Below are 25,029 nucleotides of genomic sequence, written 5' to 3'. Positions count from 1 at the left end.
ATTCTTATTTACCACAATGGTCAAACCCGGGCGATGCTGGGCCAATTGTGCGCCGCCCTATGGGACTCCCAATTACGGTTGTGATACAGCCCAGGAATCGAACCAGGATGTCTGCAGTGACGCCTCTAGCACTGAAGATGCCGTGCCTTTGACCGCTGCGCCACTCGGGCGCCCAACAGCAATGTCTTTATTGCAACAAACGATGCATGGCTGTCACACTTCTAATGTTTAGGTCTATCATAGAAAGAATATAGCCAGCTACATTTCCTAACGTTTTGTTAAAAGTTAAGTCTTGTGTTTTACGTGACAAAAAATAGGCTTTGTACACTGAGAAGAGTACTGTAGCTACACAAGTCAAAGTGCTGTCTGCTGATAAAATGCCCGCTTAGGGAATTCTCATCCAAGTTTAGAAGTGCAACTGCAGTACAAGATGAGTCTTATGCCGAGCAGAAATTACAATAAGAAGCCTTTTTAGATCTGGGTTTACAAAGACGCAGAATTCTGCATTAACACCGCCCCTAAGTTTAACTTGCTATCTACGTAAGTGGCTGAATTAATAAGGTTTGACTTCTCAAACACGGCAGAAAGCGATCTTGATTTTCCTTCAGGTTTTTTCTCCTCTCTGTTGTCCTGTCTGCTCCTCCCCCCCTCTTCTCGGAGCAGGGAAGCCCATTGCCCAAGCGACTCCAGACTCCACACAGACACAGCGTGTAGACATGCTGCTGGAGAGGACTGTCAAAACTTTGCCTTTTAAACTTTGTTCGTTTGCACAATGTCTCTCATTCACATTCATTTGGAAATGTCCATACTAACCAAAAAATGACATTCGGTAGCTCCTACCCATAGATGTATAATTTTATCAGCTGTTTTGCCTGTATTTGCAATTTTGTATATTTTCATTTGAGCTCATTAGCATATATATCTTGCAGCCACCATGGAAATTCGCTAATTTTATTAACATTCTGGTAATAGACCTCACAATGTATTGTTTTTTTATTATTATTATTTTTTATGCCCACTATTGTACTAAGCCCGGTAATGCCGTAAATCCCTGTGTGAGAGAAGGACGGTATGATGATATGAAAATCTGGATACCGCCAAAACTCTACTCCCTACCGCAGGAAAGGCCAAATGTGTCACTGTGGTGCTATGCGTGACCATTCAGTGAAAGTGAGTGAGAGAGGTTGACTGTGTCACGCTGTACTAGAAAGAGAAGGGCTCTGAATCGATCTTCCTCTTCCCCTACCGGAGTTATTGTTCTGGGGGATATGGGAAGGTGACCAAAAGGGAATAGTGGAGCCTTAGTACACAATGACTTTGGAGATATTTCCTTAACACACTGTTCTTTGTGTCTGTACATTTTGGGTGTGTATTAGAGATGGGGGGAGAGAAAGAGAGAGGGAACTGAGTTAATAGGCCAGACTAGACCTGGGCCCATTTCCACAAAGCGTCTAAGAGTAGAAAATTGCTCGTAAGTGCTGAGAAGAGACATTTCACTCCTACTTTAGGACCTTTTCTGCGATGCTTTTGTGGATACGACCCAGACCCAAATCTCAAATGCAGCACTGTCTCATGTAGGATCAGCTACAGAAAAACAATCCAGACCTGAATGGGATGCCTTTTCTTTTTTTTCCCTGCTTCTCCCAAAAGTGAATCATACCCTGACCTGTCAACAACTTCTAAAACCTAGCATTTCCATCCTGTAACGTCCTGTAAAATCCTTTGTGTATAATGAACGAGCCCAAAGCCAAAGGAGTCAGCGGTGTCACCCTGCGCACTGGGCTCTTTTGGTGCGTAGAGAGGTCAAGGCCCGGATATTTACCCCATGTTTACAAGGCCATAAACAGGGCCTGTTGGAGCCCCGACGCCCCGTCCCTCATATTTCTGCCAGATAATCTCAGCTTTTTGAGGCTCCCCCCTTTTTACAAACACAAACCACTGGCCCCACCCTCATGGGAAGGCTGGACAACAAGTCGTGACTTTGGACTTGATTTGCGTTTGCTAGATGCAGTGCTCCCGCCGTACATAACACAGCCTATATGGAATGCCACTGGAAATGCGTCTGTAGGTAGTGTAATTTGTATGCGTTAAACAGTTGGATCAGTTGGTGTGTGCAGTGGCTCATGGGACAACAATGGATTTTTCTCTTGTGCAAGAGGTTTTGCTAAGTGGAATGTCCTCGGGGGTCCATTGCAGTGTAAGAGGGGCATGGTCCGATACGCTCCGAACCCTCTTCACTTCACCTTTGCTGACCACAGAGAAAAAAATACCGTTACATCCCACCCCTCTCATCTGAAAAGACGTACTTGAAAACCCATTGTTGCCATGCCTCGCGTCGTGATTCAAATCAACCAAAGATGTCCTTGGCCTGCTCTTTGCTGTCTATCGATTCTCGTCAAGGTAGTGGCATGAGCTTTCGCATATGTCCTGCTGCATACTGACTCGCTCTCCTTCCTTCTGTGACGTCCACCCTTCCTTATGTCCTTCCTCCCTTATGTCCTTCCTCCCATGGAGCCCACACACTTTTGACTGGTGCCGTATGTATAGACAGGAGTAATTACACAATTTTGTCCAATTTTTATTTCCCGTTACTTTCCCTATTGGACCCAATGCTATGCGATTTCTCTCCTGTTCTATTGGTTTTCATATCAACTTTCGTTCATTGTCCAGAAGCCAAAGGAACAGTCCTGGTCATATTAGCAACCCATCCTAGTGGTTGCATCTTTTAGAGTTCCCCTCTTTTTAACAGAGATGTTCATCTCTGTCACCTGCTATCAGGTGCTCTGTTTAGAATGGTGTTTCCCCGGGAATTATATTTTAGCAAATGTTTTTTTAAAAGTTACAAAAAAAAAGTTGTTGGCTGCTTCATTACAAGAGTTGCATTTTCTGTTAAGATGCGTTGCCATAATAGAAATGTCACTTCTGTTATGATGCGTCATGACATACATTTCTCATGGCTGGTCAATTTAGATCTTTTTGGTCACGTTGTCTGGCGCCACATTTTCCTAACGCAAACCCTGGTCTGAGTGGATGTCATTTCAGATTTCGTTGCGTGTTTGCTCTGCAGTTAAACTGCCCGAAATGTGGGGACAAACACGTAATTTCACATCCCTCTGCTGACTGTCAAATTCCATGCTTTGGAAGGGCACACTGCGGGTAATTCTTGTGGACAGGATGGTTGTTTTGCTTGTTTTTCCTCTGTACAGTGCCCAATGTTGTTTGAGACCACTGTTTATTGAAGCGCTCTAGCCGTATTTGCAGCAATGGCCTTTTCTTCTCAGAGCCAATGACTTCATCTCAGTGACAAGACTATAGGACAAAAGTCAAACCTGCTTTTCCACTCACAGGCATTAGTTCAGATGCTGACCTGCTTTTGTCCGTCCATAACCAAGGAAGGTTGGTTGATGTGGAACTATTCTGTCTGCAGAGACCAGCATAGTCAACCTTCGAAGAGAATGGAGGGTCCATTGTCTGAAGTGCTGTCTACTGAACCACTGTATCAGCAAAACATTTACATAATGTACTGACAAATCATATTAAAAGAATAATCACTCTAAAATGGTTAAATATCAGTGCACCTGTGAGTGATGTGTTGTTTTCACGGGTCGACATTCAGAACTCCGTCCTTCTCAAGCTATGTTACTATCCGCAGAGCCAATGTCAAGTAACTAGTGTTTCAACACTATCCGCAGAGCCAATGTCAAGTAACTAGCCCCGACACCACACACACACACACACACACACACACACACACACACACACACACACACTGCCGGTCGTGACATGTTTGATTCTGCTCTGTCCAACACTGTGAGGTGTCTGTTATTATGGCCAGATTTGCTTCCCTTTGAACTCCCCAAATGGCCTGGTCATTAATTCTAGCATACAAGTTGTGTATGAGCAGCTGTCCATCCAAAAGTATTTCTCAGCTCGGGGCTGCATTGGGTCAAAACTAAACAAATGGGGTCCCATACTCAGCCTATTGATTATAGGCTGAGTATGGGACCAAAATCAGGAAATGATACCATACCGGACACATGATTTACAAACAGGAAACTGATGGAGAAATATAATTGTCTCAATGCCGGCGACATGTCTTGCCATTTTGTTGAAATGACTGTTTTTACAGGATTGTTTTGTTTTATTGTAACTGTGCAATAAGTTCAATAACAGCATCCACATTTCTTTTTGACGGCGGTTGGCCAAAGTCAATGAATGTATGCTACGTCGTTGCATTTCTTCTTAGAGCTACACAGTAGCTTCTCTGGAACCCGGAAGTTCACCCCACGTCACTGAGCCAAAGTAGTGGCAAGTTCCTCTCGTGTTTGGGTGGAGAAGTTACGGTAAAGCTACCTCTAAAAACACACTAGTGTTTCTGTTGGCTTGGCTGATCGTGGGTGGGAGAGCCGACGTGTCCTTGCCTCCGTCCCAGCTGGGTTTTCATCTGACAGCGAAGGGGGCGTGAAAGGCCGTCACGCCTCGATTAGAACACACAAAATCCACCTCGTTAAATGTAATGATGTTTTCGTTTAGCTTATTCATAATAAACGGCATCGAAGAACGGTGGGAAACTTATACCTTTATTTTGTCTTTGGTCCACACTGAACCATGTGGCTGATGGTTTTCTCCTTTTCCTTCCGCCTTCCTGGCCGCAGGTTGATCCAATGTTCTGTACTGGCAGCTTTAGTGAAACATTTCCTTTCTCACCTACCGCCGATGGCCTGAGTTGAAATGCAGAAACTGCATTGAGTTTTTTGCTGCAGATGTCGAAGATTCATTATGAGTGTCGCGAGCAGCTCGCTCTGAGTTCTATTCTGAGACTGTTTGGGCGCTCTAAGTGGCGCAGCGGTCTAAGGCACTCAGTGCTAGAGGCGTCCCTACAGACCCTGGTTCGAATCCGGGCTGTATCACAACCGGCCGTGATTGGGAGTCCCATAGGGCGGCGCACAATTGGGCCAGCGTCGTGTGGGTTCGGCCGGCGGTAGGTGCGTCATTTGTAAGTAACAATTTGTTCTTTACTGACTCTCCTGGTGAAATACAATAGATGGTGAACCAGAGAGATTATTGAAAGATCTGGGTTGTGAGTTTATTCTCATTCGTGTCCTGCTTATTTTACTTACGGGGCACGTGGTGTTTCTGTACGTATACTACAGCTCCGTCAGGCTAGGCCTCAGGGAGAGGGCTGATCTGAGACCTGTGATGGGACATGTTCTCAGGCTACATCAGAACGGCTCCGTCAGTCAGACTGAGCCTCAGGGAGAGGGCTGATCTGAGACCTGTGATGGGACGTGTTCTCAGGCTACATCAGAACGGCTCCGTCAGTCAGACTGAGCCTCAGGGAGAGCTCTGATGAGATCAAATATCCGCCTCCCTGAGGATTACATTTTTAAATTTTCTTCTCGTAAGCGCCGATCAATAATGGCTCACTTCACTGCACTCTACTGCACTTATCGATCCGTCAATTCCACCCAGGCAGAGTTGGCTTGTCTGGGCACAGAGGGACGTCAGAGGGAAGAAGTGGAGGCAGGGAAGAGTAAAGCATAATTCAGAGTTCCCAGACCCGATAGTCCAGTGTCCCATTGTGACATAGCTGCATGGCTCTGAGAGCACCATCAGTGAGGGATGCACAGCCCGAACGCGCACCTTCCCAAAATTCCCAACCAACGCAGATAGGCGTACCGCAGTTTCTCTGGGTCCTATGAACATGCGGCAAAGAGGAAAAATTTGCAGTTTTTATTCCATGGGGCATAATGAAAAATGTGTAGTTTCTATGCCATGGGGCATAATAAAAAATGTGTAGTTTCTATGCCATGGGGCATAATAAAAAATGTGTAGTTTCTATGCCATGGGGCATAATAAAAAATGTGCAGTTGTATAGCAAGTCTCCTGCAATTCTACTCATTTTGACATGAGGCTCAGAGAAAATGTTGCAGTTTACAGCAAATTTCCTCTAATTCAGATGGCTTATGATGTTCATGTTATCTCTTCTAGAACACGACCGCGTGTACACTTGTTGGACTATGCGAGATGCTTTAGCCTCAGGCCGTTCAGCTGTCTTGTCTAGTACAACATGCTCACTGTCAATCATTATTTTGGAGGCGCTGCAACTGCAAGCCGTTCTAAAAGCTTAATGAGTATTTAAAATGTACATTTGGTACGTATACTAGATTGATCTATCGCAGTAAAATAGGTATACTGTACGTGTCATCCAGATGTTGGCTGTGTGTGTAGCAGGCCCCGAAAATCTGTTTTTATATTTTTGCCTGTTTCCATTTAGTTTTTCCCCAAATTGTGTTTACTGTTTTATTTTTTAAATGCAGGTTTTCAATCTCAATCACACTTTTTAAATAGAAAATCCAATTTTGTTGTTTTTCTATGTCCACAACAATGATGAAACCACATCAGGGAACCACTTTTGAGGTCTGGGGAAAAAATCTAACCAATTTAAAATGTTGGTGTAGTTACCCTTTAACTAGCCAGAGACCGTTGTATTGTTATAGATTTTTCTGTCGCGCTCATGTTTTTGGGAAAGCCTTTCCATCTTTACCAGAACACGGTTATCATTCGCATCATTGGTGACTGCGACACAAAGTTTAAACATACCCACACCCCATACCAAAATAATTCAACATTTTAAAATACCATTTCCGAAGAAAAAAATTGGATACATGTGAAATGTTTTTTTATTAAATGCATTTTAAATACATTTTACATAAGTAATATTAGGTTGGAATGTATGTCACTATTTATAAACGGGTGGTTCGAGCCCTGAATACTGATTGGCTGACAGTTGTGGTATATCAGACCGTATACCACGGGTATGACAAAACCATTTATTTTTACTGCTCTAATTACGTTGGTAACCAGTTTGTAACAGCAATAAGGCACCTCAGGGGGTTGTGGTATATGACCAACTCCGCGTTGCGTCTTGCCCAAGACCAGCCCTTAGCCGTAAATATTGGCCATATACCACACCCCCTCGTGCCTTCTTGCTTAAATGTATACAGTATATCACATTGCATCAGAAAATGTATATGTATTTCAAAAATACATTCTGAAATGTACTGAACAAAAATATACAAATTTGCTACAATGTCAATGATTACAGTTCATATAAGGAAATCAGTCAATTTAATAAATTCATTAGGCCCTAATCTATGGCTTTCACATGACTGGGAATACAGATATGCATCTGTTGGTCACAGATACTTTTTTTTTTAAAGAAAGTAGGGGCATGAATATATTTCCAAAAACACGTTATCTGTGTGTTGAAATAAGGAGTGTTCCCTCATATATCTCACCAAGTAACATTGTGTTGAATCACCATGTTTTTGCTATTGGCATAAGATCTTTGAGCTTAAACATAAAGGACTAATGGCTATGGTCCGTAATTATTTTAGGAATATATACATTCAGAAATGGTCAATCAAAGAACATTTTACAATAGAAAAGTCCATTCTTGAATATGAGTTGTGGATGTCAGCTGGATGTTTATCTCCACAGTTCACATAGACCCATCTCTTTTGATGTTGTGGTTTAATACCTTTGACATGTTAGGAAGAGGACATAGTTGATGACTTGTCTAAAATTGCATCCCGCACACGGTTAAAATCACCCCGCCTCATATAATATTCCTGTTACATTCAGATGGTGTAAGGTCATTAATGAACTTTGGGTCATCTTCATTTGGACAGTAAAAAAATCAGTAAAGTTATTTTTTTTCCTGTGCCAGGTGTCTTTTTACCATTTAAAAAAATACAATTTGGTCTGTAGTAATTTCTGTAGACTTTAATGGGACTTTTCTTTTATCAATGATAATTGATACCCCTCTGGATCTTGAGGACTAGGCGGAGGAGCAGGCCAATCCATCCCAAGCTCGCCCAAACCTTTCACTTTCTACTGCTGAGAGGTGAGTTTCTTAAAAAGATAAAACAGATGTTGGTGTGTTTAATTATTTTTCAAATAAGAAAATAACTTATTTTGGCAGGCTGCACAATTCCATAGATAATCCATGTCAGATGTTAATGTTTTCACACACTATATATACAAATTAGTGGATTTGGCTATTTCAGCCATACCCATTGCTGACCGGTGTATAAAATCGAGCACACACAGCCACGCAATCTCCATAGGAATAGAATGGCCTTACTGAAGAGCTCAGTGACTTTCAACGTGGCACCGTCATAGGATGCCACCTTTCCAACAAGTCAGTCAAATTTCTGCCCTGCTAGAGCTGCCCTGGTCAGCTGTAAGTGCTGTTATTGTGTGGTGGAAACATCTAAGAGCAATAACGGCTCAGCCGCGAAGTTTTAAGTGCATAGCGCATCAAAATCATCTGTCCTCGGTTGCAACACTCACGACCAAGTTCCAAACTACCTCTGGAAGCAACGTCAGCACAAAAACTGTTAGTCGGGAACTTCATGAAATGAGCTTCCATGGCCGAGCAGCTGCATACAAGCCTAAGATCACTATGTGCGATGCCAAGCGTCAGCTGGAGTGGTGTACAGCTCGCCGCAATTGGACCCTGGAGCAGTGGAAACGCATTCTTTGAATCATGCTTCACCATCTGGCAGTCCAACGGATGAATCTGGGTTTGGCAGATGCCAGGAGAATGCTACCTGTCCATATGCATAGTGCCAACTGTAAAGTTTGGTGGAGGAGGAATAATGGTCTGAGTTTTTCATGGTTCGGGCTAGGTCCCTTAGTTCCATTGAAGGGAAATCTTAACGCTACAGCATACAATGACATTCTAGATGATTCTGTGCTTCCAACTTTGGCAACAGTTTGGGGAAGGCCCTTTCCTGTTTCAGCATGACAATGCACCCATGCACAAAGGGAGGTCCATACAGAAATGGTTTGTCGAGCTGGCCTGCACAGAGCCCTGACCTCAACACCATCAAACACCTTTGTGATGAATTGGAACACAGACTGCGAGCCATGCCTAATTTGTCAAACATCAGTGCCTGACCTCACTAATGCTCTAGTGGCAGAGTGGAAGCAAGTCCCTGCAGCAATGTTCCAACATCTAGTTGAAAGCCTTCCCAGAAGAATGGAGGGTATAGCAGCAAAGAGGGGGACAAACTCCATATGAACGGCCATGATTTTAGAGTGAGATGTTCGATGAACAGGTGTCCACATACCTTTGATCATGTAGCACTACATGACTAAAAGTATGTGGACACCTTCTCGTCAAACATCTCATTCAAAAGTCATGGGGTGTCCACATCCTTTTGGCCATGTAGTGTATGTCTTTATAATAGGGTGGGGGCATAAAAATGGGTCAACTTGGAGCACCGCTACTTCTTAAATATTCTTGGCATTCAGCTCCAAAAAGTGACTTTCTAACCATTTATACCACGGGCAAATATGTATGAAATGTTTTGTTCAAATCAAAAGGGGTGCGGTCAAAAAGTGATAGAAATCAAACGGAATGACCCTTAATCATTACTGTCATTTCACTTTTCCACAGGCTATGGTCGTCAGAGAACCAAACGGTCTGTTTTTAATCTATCTAACTAATTGTATACATGACCCATGTTGGGAGTTACTGTATTCTCTCCACCACTATAAGTAGGGGGAGAACTAGACTGGAGAGTAAACAAAGCTAAGGGTTGACGGGACAAGAAACGAGAACCAAGTCTAGAGATGGAGAAAGAGATTGGCTTGCGGTCTGCTATGAGACCACGAGAGTGAGAGCGAGGGATGGAGGTCAGAGAAGGAATGAGAGCTTCTGTGTTGGGCCTTAGAAACAGAGACGGTCTCTGATACTGGGAGGATGAGGAGAGAGGAGGGGGGCTTAAATCCAATCATATCACATCAGTGGTCTTTCCATAAGGGAAACGGCGCCACTCTCCGCCCTCAGCATGTTTTTGTTGTCGTTTTGTGGGCTAAAAACAATTGCGGTACCTATTCTGCTGTTCTGTTACGCCGGCAATGATGTCGAGTGGGGGGACGAAATCTGTGTTCGCTGATTGCAGTAACTTTTTGTTGTCATATCCGAAACAGACGTGGCAGTTTCACCGTTAAGGATTTCATCTTTAAGGCGTGGTGGTGTGGGTCTTGTGGTTGAGAGGGAGGGAGTGATTTGTTTGGCTGGGGGTGGATCATGCTGTCGATTGGGGGGGAGGGGGAGGCGGCTGTGTCAGCCAGTGAGCCGCACAGCCAGGGCTGAGGCCAGACTGGGCCAGGGTGATGTCATATCCCCTGGGGAGTGTGGTACTGTAGCAGCACAGAAGGGAAGCTGCTCTGTTGCTCTGCACCATGTCTTTGTCACACACTCACTCCCCAAGATCTATCGACCCGACTGGGCTGGGGCTCAGTGTGCGTGTGTGCAGACACACACGCACACAAACGCACGTGTGCACATTTCTTTGCTCTTGCAAGAGCACAAGCAGACGGACACACGCACGCGCACGCACGCACGCGCGCCACACAATTTCCGTCGTTCCCCCTGTCTTACCCACCCTCAGTCTTTGATAACATCTCTCTCTCCTTTCTCCTCTCTCTCACTTTCCTCTCTCACTTTCCTCCTAGTCACACCACGCTTTCTCCCTCACTCTCTCTCTCTGGCTGCGATCAGATTTCAGGAAACAACAGATCTCCCTCCCCCTCATCCCTTCCCCCTCTCCTCCCCCTTTCCCTCCAGCTCTGCTGCCAAACCCCACACACAAACGCTCACTTCCCTGTCATTCCCTGGACAGAGGGCTGAGGTAGAGAGAGAGAGAAGGAAAGAGGGAGAGAAAAGGAGTGCAGGAGGGACGTGAGGGGAAAAAGGCTGCGTGTCTGTTTTGCAGATGAGTATGTCCTCATGGCGGTCTGATTTTGACCAGTGAGGATCTCTTTTTTTTGTGTGTGTTTTTGTTGAAGCAATCTCTCATTTGTACACAATCTGGGCTTCTGGATTTTTGTCATTCTACATTGGACTGGAGTTGGTTAAGGATGTTGACTCTGCGTCAAAGGAGTGTTTGTTCAAGATTCAATGCAAGGTCACTTCATTGACCATCCTCTGTGGATCTCTAGTCACTGCGGACATTCTGAACAAAGCTAGATTGGCTAACGAATCTTTGACTTTGTCCTTCCTTTGGAGATGACACGCATGTACATGCATACTTCAAACACACTCTCCTACTCTGAATGACTCTGCACTCTTTCCTCGCGCACGGAATTCCTGGAAGATGTGTGTGTGTGCAGTAGTTCCTGTCAACCGTGCTAGTCTGATGGATTCAGGAATTCTCTCCTGCTCACATCCTCATCGGACATTCCCTGGAAGCCTACGTCTTTGAAGGCCTTTTTATTCTCTAAAGACCTCCGTAAACTGCACGACCAAACTTCATCTTCCCGTAAACTCCCAACAATGTCTGAGGCTGATATCATCACTGCTGTATTCTAGTACGCTCTCATTCCCAACCAACGTCAGACTGCTCTCTGAGACTATTTTCCGTGGAACTCCGGCAGGATTTGCCTTGTTGAGCTGTGTGGTTTGGTTGTAACTGCAGGGTTCACGTTCCTCTTGTTGGCTCATGCCTGTTACTCTGCAGGTCAAAGGGTAAGTGGAGCTGGAACTTTGTCTATTGCTGCCTATCACAAGGCCAAATCATTTTGATTTATCTTGATAAGTACTGTATGACCTCACTCAAGGGACAAGTGTAGCAGTTTGCAAGGGCTATAGGACTTTGTTCTTCTTTGAAAACCTGGGTTGGAACCGGTTCAGGGAACAAAACTGGAAAAGAACGTCATTTTTCGAGGAACAGAATGAGAACCGGGAACGACAGTGATCTATAGTGTTCCGGAACAGAACCATTATTTTGAAGGCATGGCAACCAGTTAATAATGTTCTTTTGGGTTCTGGGATATATTTTTGGGGACCCACAAAAAAATGCAACAATGCGCCTATGCAAAGCCCTCACTCTGTCACTTATGACAGTCTGCCTGCCAGCGAAACTCTCTTCCTGTGCATGTGTGAAATTAGGGAGTGGGATTTGTATTTAGAGGAGAATGGATTCACTTTTTCAATGCTAGTTAAGGTTACTATAGTTGTCACGTTTCACATTGGATTTATTAACTACAACAAGGTAAGACGTGTTTTGCACACACGCGCTTGTTAGCTAGCTAGCTAACGAGCTCTGGTCCATATTAAGCCAAGTCTTGGAAGTTGAGACATTCAAAGCTCCTTCTTGGAAAGGTGCTCCTCCGTAGGTATAATTCTGTGGGCCTAATTCAGATAATGCATGTCATCACAAGATGCCAAGTTTCCTTCACTCTCTCGAGTCGCATCTCGTGCCCTACACTTGTCTGTCCAATGCATGTTAACAACTATAGCTTGCAAACTTCTCTCTCCACTCTAATTGGTGAAGTAATTTAATGTTATGCTAAATGTGCTAAATGTAAAAAATTAAAAAAAATATTTAAAAAAATGATTTGAGGTTTAAAAAGGAACAGAAAGGAACAATTTAAACCATTACTCTTTTGGGATTCGAACCGGTTCAAAACTTCTTTTTTTTTTGCTGATCGGAATAGTGGAATGAAAAACATTATGGTTCTGTTCGGAACAAAACGATTTGAAAATCGTTTTGGTTCCAACCCCTGCTTGAAAATGGGTTTGAAAGGAGAGTTGAAAAGGTTTGGATTGGAAATCCATCATTTTGGTGTCAAGTAGACTAGATGAAGAATACAGTACAGGATATCTATTTTTGGCAATGTCAGTCTGTATGTTATCAGAAACCACATTTTATTTTTTAGGAGTGCGTGAAAGTACATGAAGATTATTGAAGTGTGTGTGAGTTCTTCTGTGGTCAGGGATTTTGATCAAACATTTCAATAAGGAAATGTAAATGTCAACCTTTTAGTGTATTTCACTAAGCGCAAAAGTAGTGTGAGGTTGATGTGTGAGGCTGTGGAATGCAGATGTTGTATGGGTGAGAACACAAACTGAACGGTCTGTTTGCTGATGTTACTGAAGGAGAGGCGGAAGTGCAGGATGACTCTGAATATCAGTTGGTGGTTTGTTGAAATCTGGATTTTTCTTTGGCCAGACATTCTGGTAACAGCCTAGTGTGGTTGGGGATTCCTGTCTCTCTTTTTCTCTTTCTGTCGGTCTCTTTCTGTCGGTCTGTCTCTCTCTCTCACACACACACACACACACACACACACACACACACACACACACACACACACACACACACACACACACACACGGACCTGAGCAACAGCTAAGAACCCCCCCGTGACCTAGTGGTGAACTGTCAGTTGTCAGATAAATGGGCTCCTTTTTTCATTAAGAGCTGTCTTTATGTCTCGCTTTACGGCCCTCATGCCTACAGCCACATCAATGAGGATCCCCCATCCACATAAGAGCTTCGGCTCAACGTTATCTCTGTTATCTACCCCACACTGTCAGCTACATTGACGGAACTGTGACAAAACAAGACAAAAAAAAAAAACATGTATTCCCCCCCTCGTTCTCTTCCTCCCCTACCTGTATCGGGTTAGCAGTGAGGTTGTTGTAATCGGCTCGAGCTCTGTCGGAACAGCGAGCATGGTGCTCCGAATCAAATCGAACGTTATTTGTCACATGTTTCGTAAACAACAGGTGTAGACTAACAGTGACGTGCTTACTTATGGCCCTTTCCAACATTGCAGAGAAGAACAAAAAATAGAATAATAATTACACAAGGAATAAATACACAATGAGTAATGATAACGTGGCTATATACATGGGGTACTGGTACATAGTCGATGTGCAGGGGTGCGAGGTAATTGTGGTAGATATGTACATGTAGGTAGGGGTAAAGTGACTAGGCAACAGGATAGATAATAAACAGTAACGGCATTTTGTGATGAGTCAAGAGTCAGTGCAAAACGGGTCAGATCTTATAGCGATTGGTTAACTATTGAGCGGTCTTATAGCTTGGGGTTGGAAGCTTCAATCCCCTTGACAAAGTCTTTGTCACCGTGCAGCTTTCGCTGTCCCTCAGGCTTAGGTTGGACCACCACCTGTCCAGCACCAGCACTCCAGGCTGGAGTGACCTCACCTCCACTGCACAGAGCTGGCTACAGAGGTGCCTGACAGTAAATGGAGTAAATCCCAAACAGTGGTGAGCTAGGTGCTATTAACATTGGGAGCCTGTCGGGGCCTGAGCTGGTATGCCCCCTTGGCTCCTTACCCTGACCGCTGACCTTTCGGTCCATCCATCAACCGCGACCCTGCCTACTGTCCAGACATCTTTCTGTTGGCTCTGGTGACTGCTGCCTGTTTTTCTCAAGGCCCACCAGCCTCCCAGTCTTATTGTATCCGGGTCTCTATCCGCCCATGCTGTGGCTCCTGTAGGCAGGAAAGGTCAGGCCTCTCTCCAGTCTCCAGGCTAGAGTGGTCTGGTTTACTGTCATATGTGGAGTCCCATGATTTTCTGTTCCCCCACTCCCTGGGGGTGGGCAGCTAGGTTGGCTGGGGTCAGTGTCATCTAATTTCAGTGCACCCAGGAGCCAAGTTTAGGAGTGTGGCCCAATTGACAGATTTTCCTCCTTTTTTTCTTTGCTGCAGGATTGAACTTTGCATGGGTATTTTTTTTTCTTTATTTTTCTCTTCGAGAACCCTAGTCTCTCTTCACGCTCAGGCTTGGGCTTTTTTTGTTACAGCACAATCTCATCACATTTTGCATGAGGCTATATGCTCACCTAACTACACTACTCATCCAAGCTAGCATTTACAACTTCAGAGTAGCCTCCTGGGTGGAGCAGCGGTCTAAGGCCCAGCATCGCAGTACTAGCTGTGCCACTAGAGATTCTGGGTTTGATTCCAGGCTATGTCGCAGCCGGCCGCGACCGGGAGACCCATGGGGCGGCGCACAATTGGCCCAGAGTCGTTAGGGGGACCGGCAGGGATGTCCTTGTCCAATCGCGCACTAGCGACTCCTGAGACGGGCCGGGCACAGTGCATGCTGACACCAGGCCAGGTGTACTGTGTTTCCTCCGACACATTGGTGCGGCTGGCTTCCACGTTAAGCGGCATTGTGTCAAAAAGCACTGCGGCTTGGTTGGGTCGTGTTTCGGAGGACGCACGGCTCTCGACCTTCACTTCTCCCGAGTCCTTTCGGGAGATGCAGCAATGAGACAAGGCTGTAACTACCAATTGGATACCACGAAATTGGGGAGAAAAAGGGGTACAAAAAAATGAAATAACTTCTGAGTAATTGTGACGTAAGCCTGAACAATGAAACACTATGCTTAGACGAGGACAGAGATATGAGTGGTATACCCCAGTTGTTTATCAGTAACCAGCTGCATGCTTTCTCGCTCTCTCTCCCCCTCTCCCCCTTTGTCATCCATCCTCATTGACAAATCTCTATCCCCAGTGTGGGGGTTCTCCTACTAGCTCAGAGACAACTGGACGTGTTGGCAACAGTCACAACTCACTTAGCCCCAGTAATGACTCACTGAGCAGGGTTGATGGAGGCTCTTGACAGGGCCTCCCATGTTACTGCACAGTAGATGGACGTCGTGACGTAGCTTGAGGAGCGCTGTGCGAAGGCAAACCAGACATTTTTATTTTTTTTACGAACCAACAACAGAATGGCAGGTTGTCAGTGTCTCTCTAGGGGGCCTCTCTTTCTCCCTGTTGTCTCTCTCGGGAGACTGCAGCGTGCAACAGGCCCCTGAGGCGAGTAGACGGAATATGTTTTTATGATGATGTGCTGAAGTGGTCTTCTTTACATCTCCTCACTCTGTTTCAATTCAATTCTAGGGGCTTTTTTGGCATGGGAAACATATGTTAACATTTCCAAAGCAAGTGAAGTAGATCATAAACAAAAGTGAAATAAACAATAAAAATGAACAGTAAACATTACACCCACAGAAGTTCCAAAAGAATAAAGACATTACAAATGTCATATTATGTATATATACAGTGTTGTAACAATGTGCAAAATGGTTAAAGTACAAAAAGTAAAAATAAATAAACATAAATATGGGTTGTATTTACAATGGTGTTTGTTCTTCACTGGTTGCCCTTTTCTTGTGGCAACAGGTCATATTTCACCCAGTACATAAGGGATTTTATCAAAATTGGGTTTGTTTTCGAATAATTTGTGGATCTGTGTAATCTGAGGGAAGTATGTGTCTCTAATATGGTCATACATTTGGCAGGAGGTTAGGGAGTGCAGCTCAGTTTCCACCTAATTTTGTGGACAGTGTGCACATAGCCTCTCTTCTCTTGAGAGCCAGGTCTGCCTTCCTCAATAGCAAGGCTATGCTCACTGAGTCTGTACATAGTCAAAGTTTTCCTTAAGTTTGGGTCAGTCACAGTGGTCAGGTATTCTGCCACTGTGTACTCTCTGTTTAGGGCCAAATAACATTCTAGTTTGCTCTGTTTTTTTGTGAATTCTTTCCAATTTGTCAAGTAATTATTTTTGTTTTCTCATGATTTGGTTGGTTCTAATTGTGTTGCTGTCCTGAGGCTCTGTGGGGTCTGTTTGTGAACAGAGTCCCAGGACCAGCTTGCTTAGGGGACTCTTCTCCGGGTGCATCTCTCTGTAGGTGATGGCTTTGTTATGGAAGGTTTGGGAATTGGTTGTAGAATTGTAGAATTTAACGGCTCTTTTCTGGATTTTGTTAATTAGCGGGTATCGGCCTATTTCTGCTCTGCATGCATTATTTGGTGTTTTACGTTGTACACAGAGGATATTTTTGCAGAATTCCGCATGTAGAGTCTTAATTTGGTGTTTGTCCCCGAATTATTTTTTTGTGAATTCTTGGTTGGTGAGCAGACCTCACAACCATAAAGGGCAATGGGTTCTATAACTAATTCAAGTATTTTTTAGCCAGATCCTAATTCGTATGTTGAATTCTATGTTCCGTTTGATGGAATAGAATACCCTTTTTGCCTTGTCTCTCAGATCGTTCACATCTTTGTGAAAGTTACCTGTGCCGCTGATGTTTAGGCCAAGGTATGTATCGTTTTGTGTGCTTTTAGGGCAGCAATGTCTAGATGGAATTTGTGGTCCTGGCGACAGGACCTTTTTTGGAGCACCATTATTGTGGTCTTACTGATATTTCCTGTCAGGGCCCAGGTCTGGCAGAATCATCTGTGCAGAAGATCTAGGTACTGCTGTAGGTCCTCCTTGTTTGGTGACAGAAGCACCAGATCATCAGCAAACGGTAGACGTTTGACTTCAGATTCTAGTAGGGTGAGGCCGGGGGCTGCAGACTGTTCTAGGGCCCGCGCCAATTCTGTATCCCTGTCATGTGTCTCTCTCGCTCTATCACTTTCCATTTCTCTCCTCTGCAACTCACTCATTCTACCCTCCTCCCTGTGTATCTCCCTCTCTCATGTTGTCTCAGTTAATCTCCCGCTCACTTTCGCTCTCTCCTCCTGTCTGTGTGATAAAGAGAGGCGACCCGTGAAGCTACAGACGCAGATCTCTCCAGACAATGGAGACACAGCAGCACAGTTCAGATGAGACGGACAGACAGTCAGACGGACAGGCACCTGAGAGAGCAGCTGGCCTGCTGCCAACTGCAGGAGGCAATTGCAGAGCGAGAAGAGAGGGGGAAGGGGAGGCTAAAACGAAGAGACAAAAGAGGCTGCGAGAGAAACCATACCGTAGAAAGACATGAGCTAATGCGGAGAGGGGCTTAGTAGTTATGACATCCACTCTACCTTTGAGGCTCAATCTAAAGAAAAGCAGATCAGATCTCTCTCCCCTGAGGAATTTTCCATGTACAAATGACACGCTCATTTCTCTCAGCCGAATGAAAACCTACACCTGTAAATAGAAATGGTAGTTCCTGGAAACACGCTGTACTGCTTCGTAGTTGTTGCTTTGAGGCCTAATGTTGTTAGCGTGAAACCATTCATCTTTTTGAGTTTGTTCTGATAGTCCGATGCCTGTCCTTTCAAATTTCTTGTTTTTGTGTGGCAAGGGATCAGAATTAGGAGTTTTAATCACTTCATAATTCCTAAATAAAATTGATTTCAGTAAAAATACTGTGCCTAATTGGTCGGTCTACCTTTACTTGTTACTTCTATGGACTTTAATTATCCTCCCTCCTCGTGAGGGAGAGAAAAGATATGTGGGGTTTTGGTAATGGATATACAAAGCCATGTTTCTTAAAAAATGCAGAACTAAATATAAGTGTTGGTAGGGGTCTTCAACATTATTGTGTTTTTAGATGTATTTCTAATTTCTTTTAAGACTTTTCCTGGTAGATGTTGTCTTAACCCCTTTTCCATCTGTTTGACTAGAAAGACTAGTCTTTGCGTGTTCCTAATTTTTAGGATGGAAAATGGTTGAACATTATATATATGCCTTCATTTAAAAAACATACAGACTGTTCGCTTTCATTTGGCACCTAATTCGACATGCTCCTATAAACTTCACATGTTGGCGCTCATGGATCCTTTTACATGGAAATGCCCTCAGCTAATCAACCGTGTGATGAAGATAAAGCAAATCTGATCGAAACTAACGCCCTCAGTCCAAATTCTTCATATCTCATATTTAATTTAAGGGAACAATTTGCCACAAGTCTTGCATAGTATTTTGCCTAAATGTTGGCTCCATTGATGAGAGATGTCTCGATAGGACTCACCTGGTTAAAGAAATTGGATACATAAATGACCGATGTCAGCAATTGTTTTTGACGTTGGTCTCTGTCGCCTTAGCTGTGGAGTTAGAATATTTTCTTTTGACATGCTAGTCGCTAAGCGTAGCTTAGTCTCTGTACTTGTACAGTGTTCTCTGTGGTGAATGGTGGCCCGTGGAGAGCACTCGGTCTATCCAGTATCAACAGGGAAGTGGTGAATTAAGCCATTGTGTTCTCATTAGAGACACTTCTGTGTGGACGCTGGCAGCTGTTAATCTTGGCACACGGACACTGGGATTAGCACACACACGGTCCATGGCTCAGATAAACAAGGGCCCAGTGGCTTAGAAATTTGTAACACTCATACTGTCTGGAGTTTTTTACATTTTTTATAAGGCATTACTTGGTTTTGCTCTCTGTTTTGTGACTTTCTCTAGAACAAGATAGCAGTTATCTTGAATATGACACACACAAAGCCCGTGACACATAAAATGTACAATCTATAACCTCTCCCATCATGTTGTTCATCTGCCTCTAACTTTTCTCTCTTCTTTCCTATATATATTTTATATTTATTTTTCTTCTTCTCTCCTCAGCTGGAATGTCCTGAGTCAGTCCCCCGGGCCCAGAGAAGAACTCCCAGTAGCAGCAGCGGCAGCCAGCGCTGATGGGACCTGCTGCTCCAGTATGAGCCTTCAAGATGCCGGCTGCGGCTATGCTAGCACCAACGCTAATGCCAATGTGGCGGCTAACACGGCTAGCGGCAGCATGCGGCGGCGCCTGGAGGACCAGGAGTTCACCCTGCGCGTCTACCCGGGTGCCCTGGCCGAGGGAACCATCTACTGCCCCGTGGGCGCCCGCAAGAGCACCACGGCTGCCGAGGCCATCGAGCATCTGCTGGAGCGCCTGAGCCTGGATGGTACCAAATGCTACGTGTTAGCCGAGGTGAAGGAGTTCGGCGGGGAGGAGTGGATACTTAACCCCAGCGACTGCCCCGTCCAGCGGATGATGCTGTGGCCCCGCAACGCCCTGGAGAACCGCTGTGGCCTGGGCAGTGGCGAGGACTACCGCTTCCTGCTCCGCGAGAAGAACCTGGACGGCTCCATCTATTATGGGGGGAGTCTCCAGATGTGGCTGCTTGTGACCGAGGAGCGCCGCCGTATGGTGGAACGGGGTTTCCTGCCCCAGCCCGCAGGGGGCGAGCACCCTTCCGACCTGTGCGCTCTCCCCGAGCTGACGGAGCGCGCCCTGCTGGAGAGTCTGCGCACGCGCTTCCGCCAGGAGAAGATCTACACCTACGTCGGCTCCATCCTCATCGTCATTAACCCTTTCCAGTTCCTACCCATCTACAACCCCAAGTATGTCAAGATGTACGACAACCATGCGCTGGGCAAGCTGGAGCCGCACATCTACGCGGTGGCGGACGTGGCCTACCACGCCATGCTGCAGCGACGGAGGAACCAGTGCATCGTCATATCCGGCGAGAGCGGCTCGGGGAAGACCCAGAGCACCAACTTCCTGATTCATCACCTGACCGCCCTCAGCCAGAAGGGATTTGCCAGCGGGGTGGAGCAGATCATCCTGGGGGCGGGGCCTGTGTTAGAGGTAAGGACTTGATTGGTTTGTTGACTGGTTGTGGGGTTTTAATATTGTGTTTGTGTGTGGGGGAGAGGCTCCAACTCTGCATACACAAGTGCGAATGTGATCGATGTTTTGTGAAATACAGGTCATGGCTGCTGACTGGGTGGTGGTAGAAAGGCAGGTGGAGGGGTTACATATCATATGAAAGTGAGGATAAACTAGCAGTCGTGACTTTAGCCTAAATTGTCATGTCTTACTGTCTCGTCCTTCTTTATCCCATTCTTGGCCTCATGTCGTGATACCCTCTTCCTTGTTACTTGAATTAATGCCAGGTATACACTTCATGATTTCGCCACCCATGTTTTTGCCATCCCAGATTAATTTTCATTATCGGGGTGAAATCCTATGAACTTTGGCTAGGATCAGTATGTTGGGACTCATGTTTGAGTGGGTCATGGACACACCGACAATGGCTGTTCAGTTTTCCAGACCCCTGTCGGATGTCCCGATTTTAATAAAAAATAGTTTTAGGACATTTCAGAAATGCTGGTTGTGCATCTTGTAGTATGAGCAGTGCTACGACGCGATTGGGCAAGGACTACTGCCAATAGGCAATGAACACTCAGCAAGACCAAAACAATGATGGCGAAGAGGAAAGCAGCAACAACAATACGTGCTGTGTGGGCAGAGGTGATGGAAGACAGATTGGTGAAGCTGCGACCTATTTGTTTAATTATATTTATGTCACCTTTTATTTAACCAGGTAGGCCAGTTGAGAACAAGTTCTCATTTACAACTGTGACCTGACCTGACGTACCAAATACAGGGCAGGATCAGCTAGAGAATCATTGTGTAACCTGAGCGCCCACATCCTGGGGTTAAGTGAAAGAAAATCTGGAACTGTGAGCACGTCCCAAGTTAAGATTTTAGAAGTTGTAGAGTATATGCTGTCCAGCGTAACTGTAAATGAGACAAATTATTGACAGCTTGCTGTGACAGTAAGACATAGGGAAGTGGTGGGGGGGGGGGTGGGTGCTCACTGTGCTACATACAGAAGTACAAAAGCGGAACTATGTGTTGTGATTTATAGGTCATGGTTACAGGGAGGAAGTGCGACATGAAAGCCCAGTATAATATGTTATTTCACTAGCAGCCGTGTGTATTTAGCCATGAGACGAAGCATGTCACCGTGGATTATAGACATGTTTTAAATAGAGATTGGAATGCCTCGACATGCGGAACCTATATTTATCTGCTACCGGAACATATGAGCTGATGCTTATATACGTTATTGACCTAGAAACCGTGCTTGGACATTTTTATAGCTCTTCAGAAAACCTTAATGCAGCAAGGCCTACTCAAGATGGGATTAGGAGTCGATTTATGCATTTAGATTTTGATGTATAAAAAAAGCCAAGGACTACTAAAGGGCACTAATTTTACTCAAGTCTGATTTGTGACTGCCTTTCAGTGCTCGTTACAAAGTGAGTTTGTTGTTTTCCAGCTGCCATTTTGTCTGCCACGAGTCACGACACAAGAACACTGATGCACATACAGCGCGGTCATGGTAGAATGTGCACACTCACCATGTGCTTCACATGTGGACCCAATGCTGCAAAGCAGGCCTCGGATCTTGTTAGTTAGGGATAAGGGGGCCGGTAGTCCTCAGGAAATCATAAATACATATTTTTGTAAGACCTTATTCGAGTCTTCCGTTGAAAGAGAATAGAGAGAAATTTACCTTTTTTTATCATTTAAAAGGGCTTTGAACTTAGAATCTTGTGTTGGATAACAACAGAGTTATGAGCTAAGGCTTGTTCACCAGTTCTGATATCCTCCAGGCAAGTAATACGTCAGCGTGAACCAGTTACTAGGTGTAGATACTTGACATGGATGAATCTGAACACCTGTCCGGCTCTCAATTCCAATGTGGCAGTTCTTCTATTTTTTTGTTTTCTACAGTATGCTTTTGTAGGCTGTCGGTCTCCTACTTCCTAGTCTATAAGCAGAAGATAACAGACCTTGAATAAATACCTTGAAGTCGATAGTAATGACATGCAATTTTTTCTCTTAACCAGCTGAACATCCCAGTCTCTCTTTGATATGAGTAGCAGCGGTATCGAGTGGAGAATGTATCGCTCTGGTCGGAAGTTTCCCCAAGGTACAGATCTGGGATCAGCTTCCCCTCCACCAATCCTAATCTTAACCACCAGTGGGGGAAATGCAAAACTGATCCAAGATCAGCGTCTAGGGGCAACTTCCCCTCCCTATTCCAGGAGGTATCAATGGCAAACTGTGAATACTTTGAGGCCTGACATTCTTTGTCCCGCTGAGCTGGACCGGTGTCGAGCAGTTTGTGGTAAAAAAGGTTACCGATTTACAATCTGAGCTGTAGAAGCGGAACTACTAGACTGACTCTTCTGGCCGGCCTCCACTATAATCATGCCATTTACAGACCCGTTTGCCTCGGTCAGATGCTCAGACGGGTCTAGTTAATCTAGCTGCTGGTGGTGCATTGTTGAAGTGGCTTGTCAAGTGGCCTGGGCTAACATTGAATTGTTTGCCCTGTGAGATTGCTTATCGGCCACTGCCATTGGTAGGTTGTGGGAGTTTGGGGAGAGCGGCAAGTGTTGCTCTGTTAGCTGGATGCTAGCAACTTGTGTTGCCCGGTGGCGCTTGCTCTGGCTCCTCCTGTACTCGTCTTCTCATGTAACGTACACATGTACATAGTCATCTTTATCTTAACTTGGATACATGCTTATCTGTGTGAATAATGGCCACTCTGGTTTCTAGGAAAAACGGAACAGAGATTCAGGCGCGCGCACACACGTTTGTATCCACGCATACATGCACAGATGAAGGCACACATACACTTCACTGCATATGTACACACACTGTGCCTTTTGATGTTGCCTTGACCTGACGCTTGCGCTTCTGCTGCGGAGGCAAAAAATCTGCTGCCATTTCACTCCTGAGAGAACAATACGCCTCTGGTCTTCATTCCAGCACATGGACACCCTGGTGAGAGCAGCCTGCCCTCCTCTCGCTCTCTTCCCTCATGTCCTGCAGTGCAGCGTATCCCCCCCCACACACACACACACACGCATTACATTCTGTTACCATGTAGTGTGGGTTAACTGCATCTCAGGTTGATGCCAAGTTAGTCATCTTTATCTTATCTGTGGGAATGTTGGCTACTCTGGTTTCCAGGAAAAACAGAGCAGAGATTCAGACGCGCGCACACACACACACACACACACACGTTTGTAACCATGGCCTGAATCTGTTTTACACCCTTGCTGTGGGTAAACCATAGCGGTAGACTAGAGACACTAACTCACTGTGATTGACATTGACTTTGCTTATCGGTGAAGGGCACCATAGCCTGCACTCCAAAAACAACTAAAACCACAATCTCCAGTCTACTCTTCTCCACCAATGCACCATTGCCATGACCGACAGCATGACATCATGCCAGCAGTATCATCTAACAGCTCGCTTCACCCCAAATGTCCCAGTAATCATTACTTACCATAAAAAAACCTTTTAATGTGTCACCGTAGAGGCCAGTAACTGCAGCCGTGCGTAATCTGACCTGCGTTCAGAGCCCCAATGACAGAGGCATGACGGCACAGAGTGCATCAATATTGTGCTGACAGGAACACTGTGGGATGATGGGAAAGAAGTGTGGCTAGTGTCATACAATGTTTTTCTAATCAGTCAGGTGACTCAAACGAGAAATGTTTGCCACAGGCCCCAAATACCGCCCCTACACCTCTGCCTGTTTAATTGCAATCTCTTGAAGGAGAAAGACCCCTCTCTGAGACTAACTGTATGGCATTCAATAGCATTCATTCCATCGATAGTTTCCTGTCCCTGATTATTTCTAGGAGAATAAAAGTATATCCCGACATTGATTTGAGCCCTCCAAGATGGCACCGTTTTGACTGAGAACTGCGCTGCAGGTGTGGTATTGTTCCTATCATGTAGCCTGGCTACGATTTTGAAGTTGCCCTCTATGCAGACGGTATGCAGACAGCCGATAGACTATAGTAGGGATCCAGTATCAGTTAGCATTCGCTTAGCTCTCCTGGAAGGACTCCCCAGGGTGACAACCAGCTAATCTCTACTTCAGACAGACCCTACTTTAGGAGGTCGAATCTAGTTGGGATCAGACCACGCTAATTGGTCAGGCTTGCCCTTGAAGGAAAGTGCTCAATTTACCCAACGCAGGGCAATCTCCTCATGCAAATCACCTGACGTTCCCAAGATTTGCGTGTCTCGCTGCCTCATTTTTACACGGACCCTTGACTCGTCAAAACACCGTCGGTATCTATATGCCCCGCATCCTTCCAATGACACCCTAATGTTCCAAAGTTGTTGTTTTTTTAAAGAAGAGGGAAAAAAATCTAAATGGCTGCCCAAATCTTTCTTCGTACTGTGTTGGCCAACCACAAACCCTTCCCAGTCTGAATAAGCTAACACACTGACCTTAGCTGGGGGCTGATGGACTGAATCTGGGGTTCTTCCGCTGGGGCTCTAGGGGACAGATTGTAGCCTGCTTTGTTCTCGTGGTGTTCCAGCAGACGTGCCTGCCTACGGAGTAGTAATAGGCCTAATAGTAGAGTGTAGAGGGTGTGTGTGTGTGGGTCTGTGAGGTGCTGTTCCGACGCTTCTGAGCTTAAGATCAGAGATGGCCTTATTGCTTGAATCCCATATATCCAGGCATATGGATGCACTTCCAGTAGACACCAGGCTTGTATCCGGCTGAATAGCTACGTTTGCTCTGACTCTGTACATTTATTAGCTAGCTAGCATCATGCAACCCTGCATCCCACTGCTGGCTTGACCAGATGCTGCTGGAAGTGG

The 25,029-nt window shown here is 45.2% G+C and overlaps 1 protein-coding gene across 10 annotated transcripts in view; it reads left to right on the top strand.

Annotated features, from left to right (window-relative positions):
- The window catches only part of myo9ab (myosin IXAb), a 215,046-nt gene that overhangs the window by 49,117 nt on the left and 140,900 nt on the right, over positions 1-25,029 (top strand). For 9 of the 10 annotated variants that reach the window (XM_064930470.1, XM_064930469.1, XM_064930466.1 and 6 more), the window contains exons 1-2: positions 10,702-11,545; positions 19,176-20,184. In XM_064930470.1, the coding sequence (XP_064786542.1) occupies positions 11,520-11,545; positions 19,176-20,184 (1,035 nt within the window). In that variant the 5' untranslated portion in view covers positions 10,702-11,519. Of the gene's footprint in view, positions 1-10,701; positions 11,546-19,175; positions 20,185-25,029 lie in introns of those variants that run through there. The other variant, XM_064930471.1, reaches the window with a different exon arrangement.

The sequence above is a fragment of the Oncorhynchus masou genome, chromosome 22 (genome assembly GCF_036934945.1).
Source record: "Oncorhynchus masou masou isolate Uvic2021 chromosome 22, UVic_Omas_1.1, whole genome shotgun sequence".
NCBI classification, from domain to species: domain Eukaryota; kingdom Metazoa; phylum Chordata; class Actinopteri; order Salmoniformes; family Salmonidae; genus Oncorhynchus; species Oncorhynchus masou.
The sequence above is the reverse complement of the archived record's forward strand: the minus strand, read 5'-3'. Positions and strand labels throughout refer to the sequence as shown.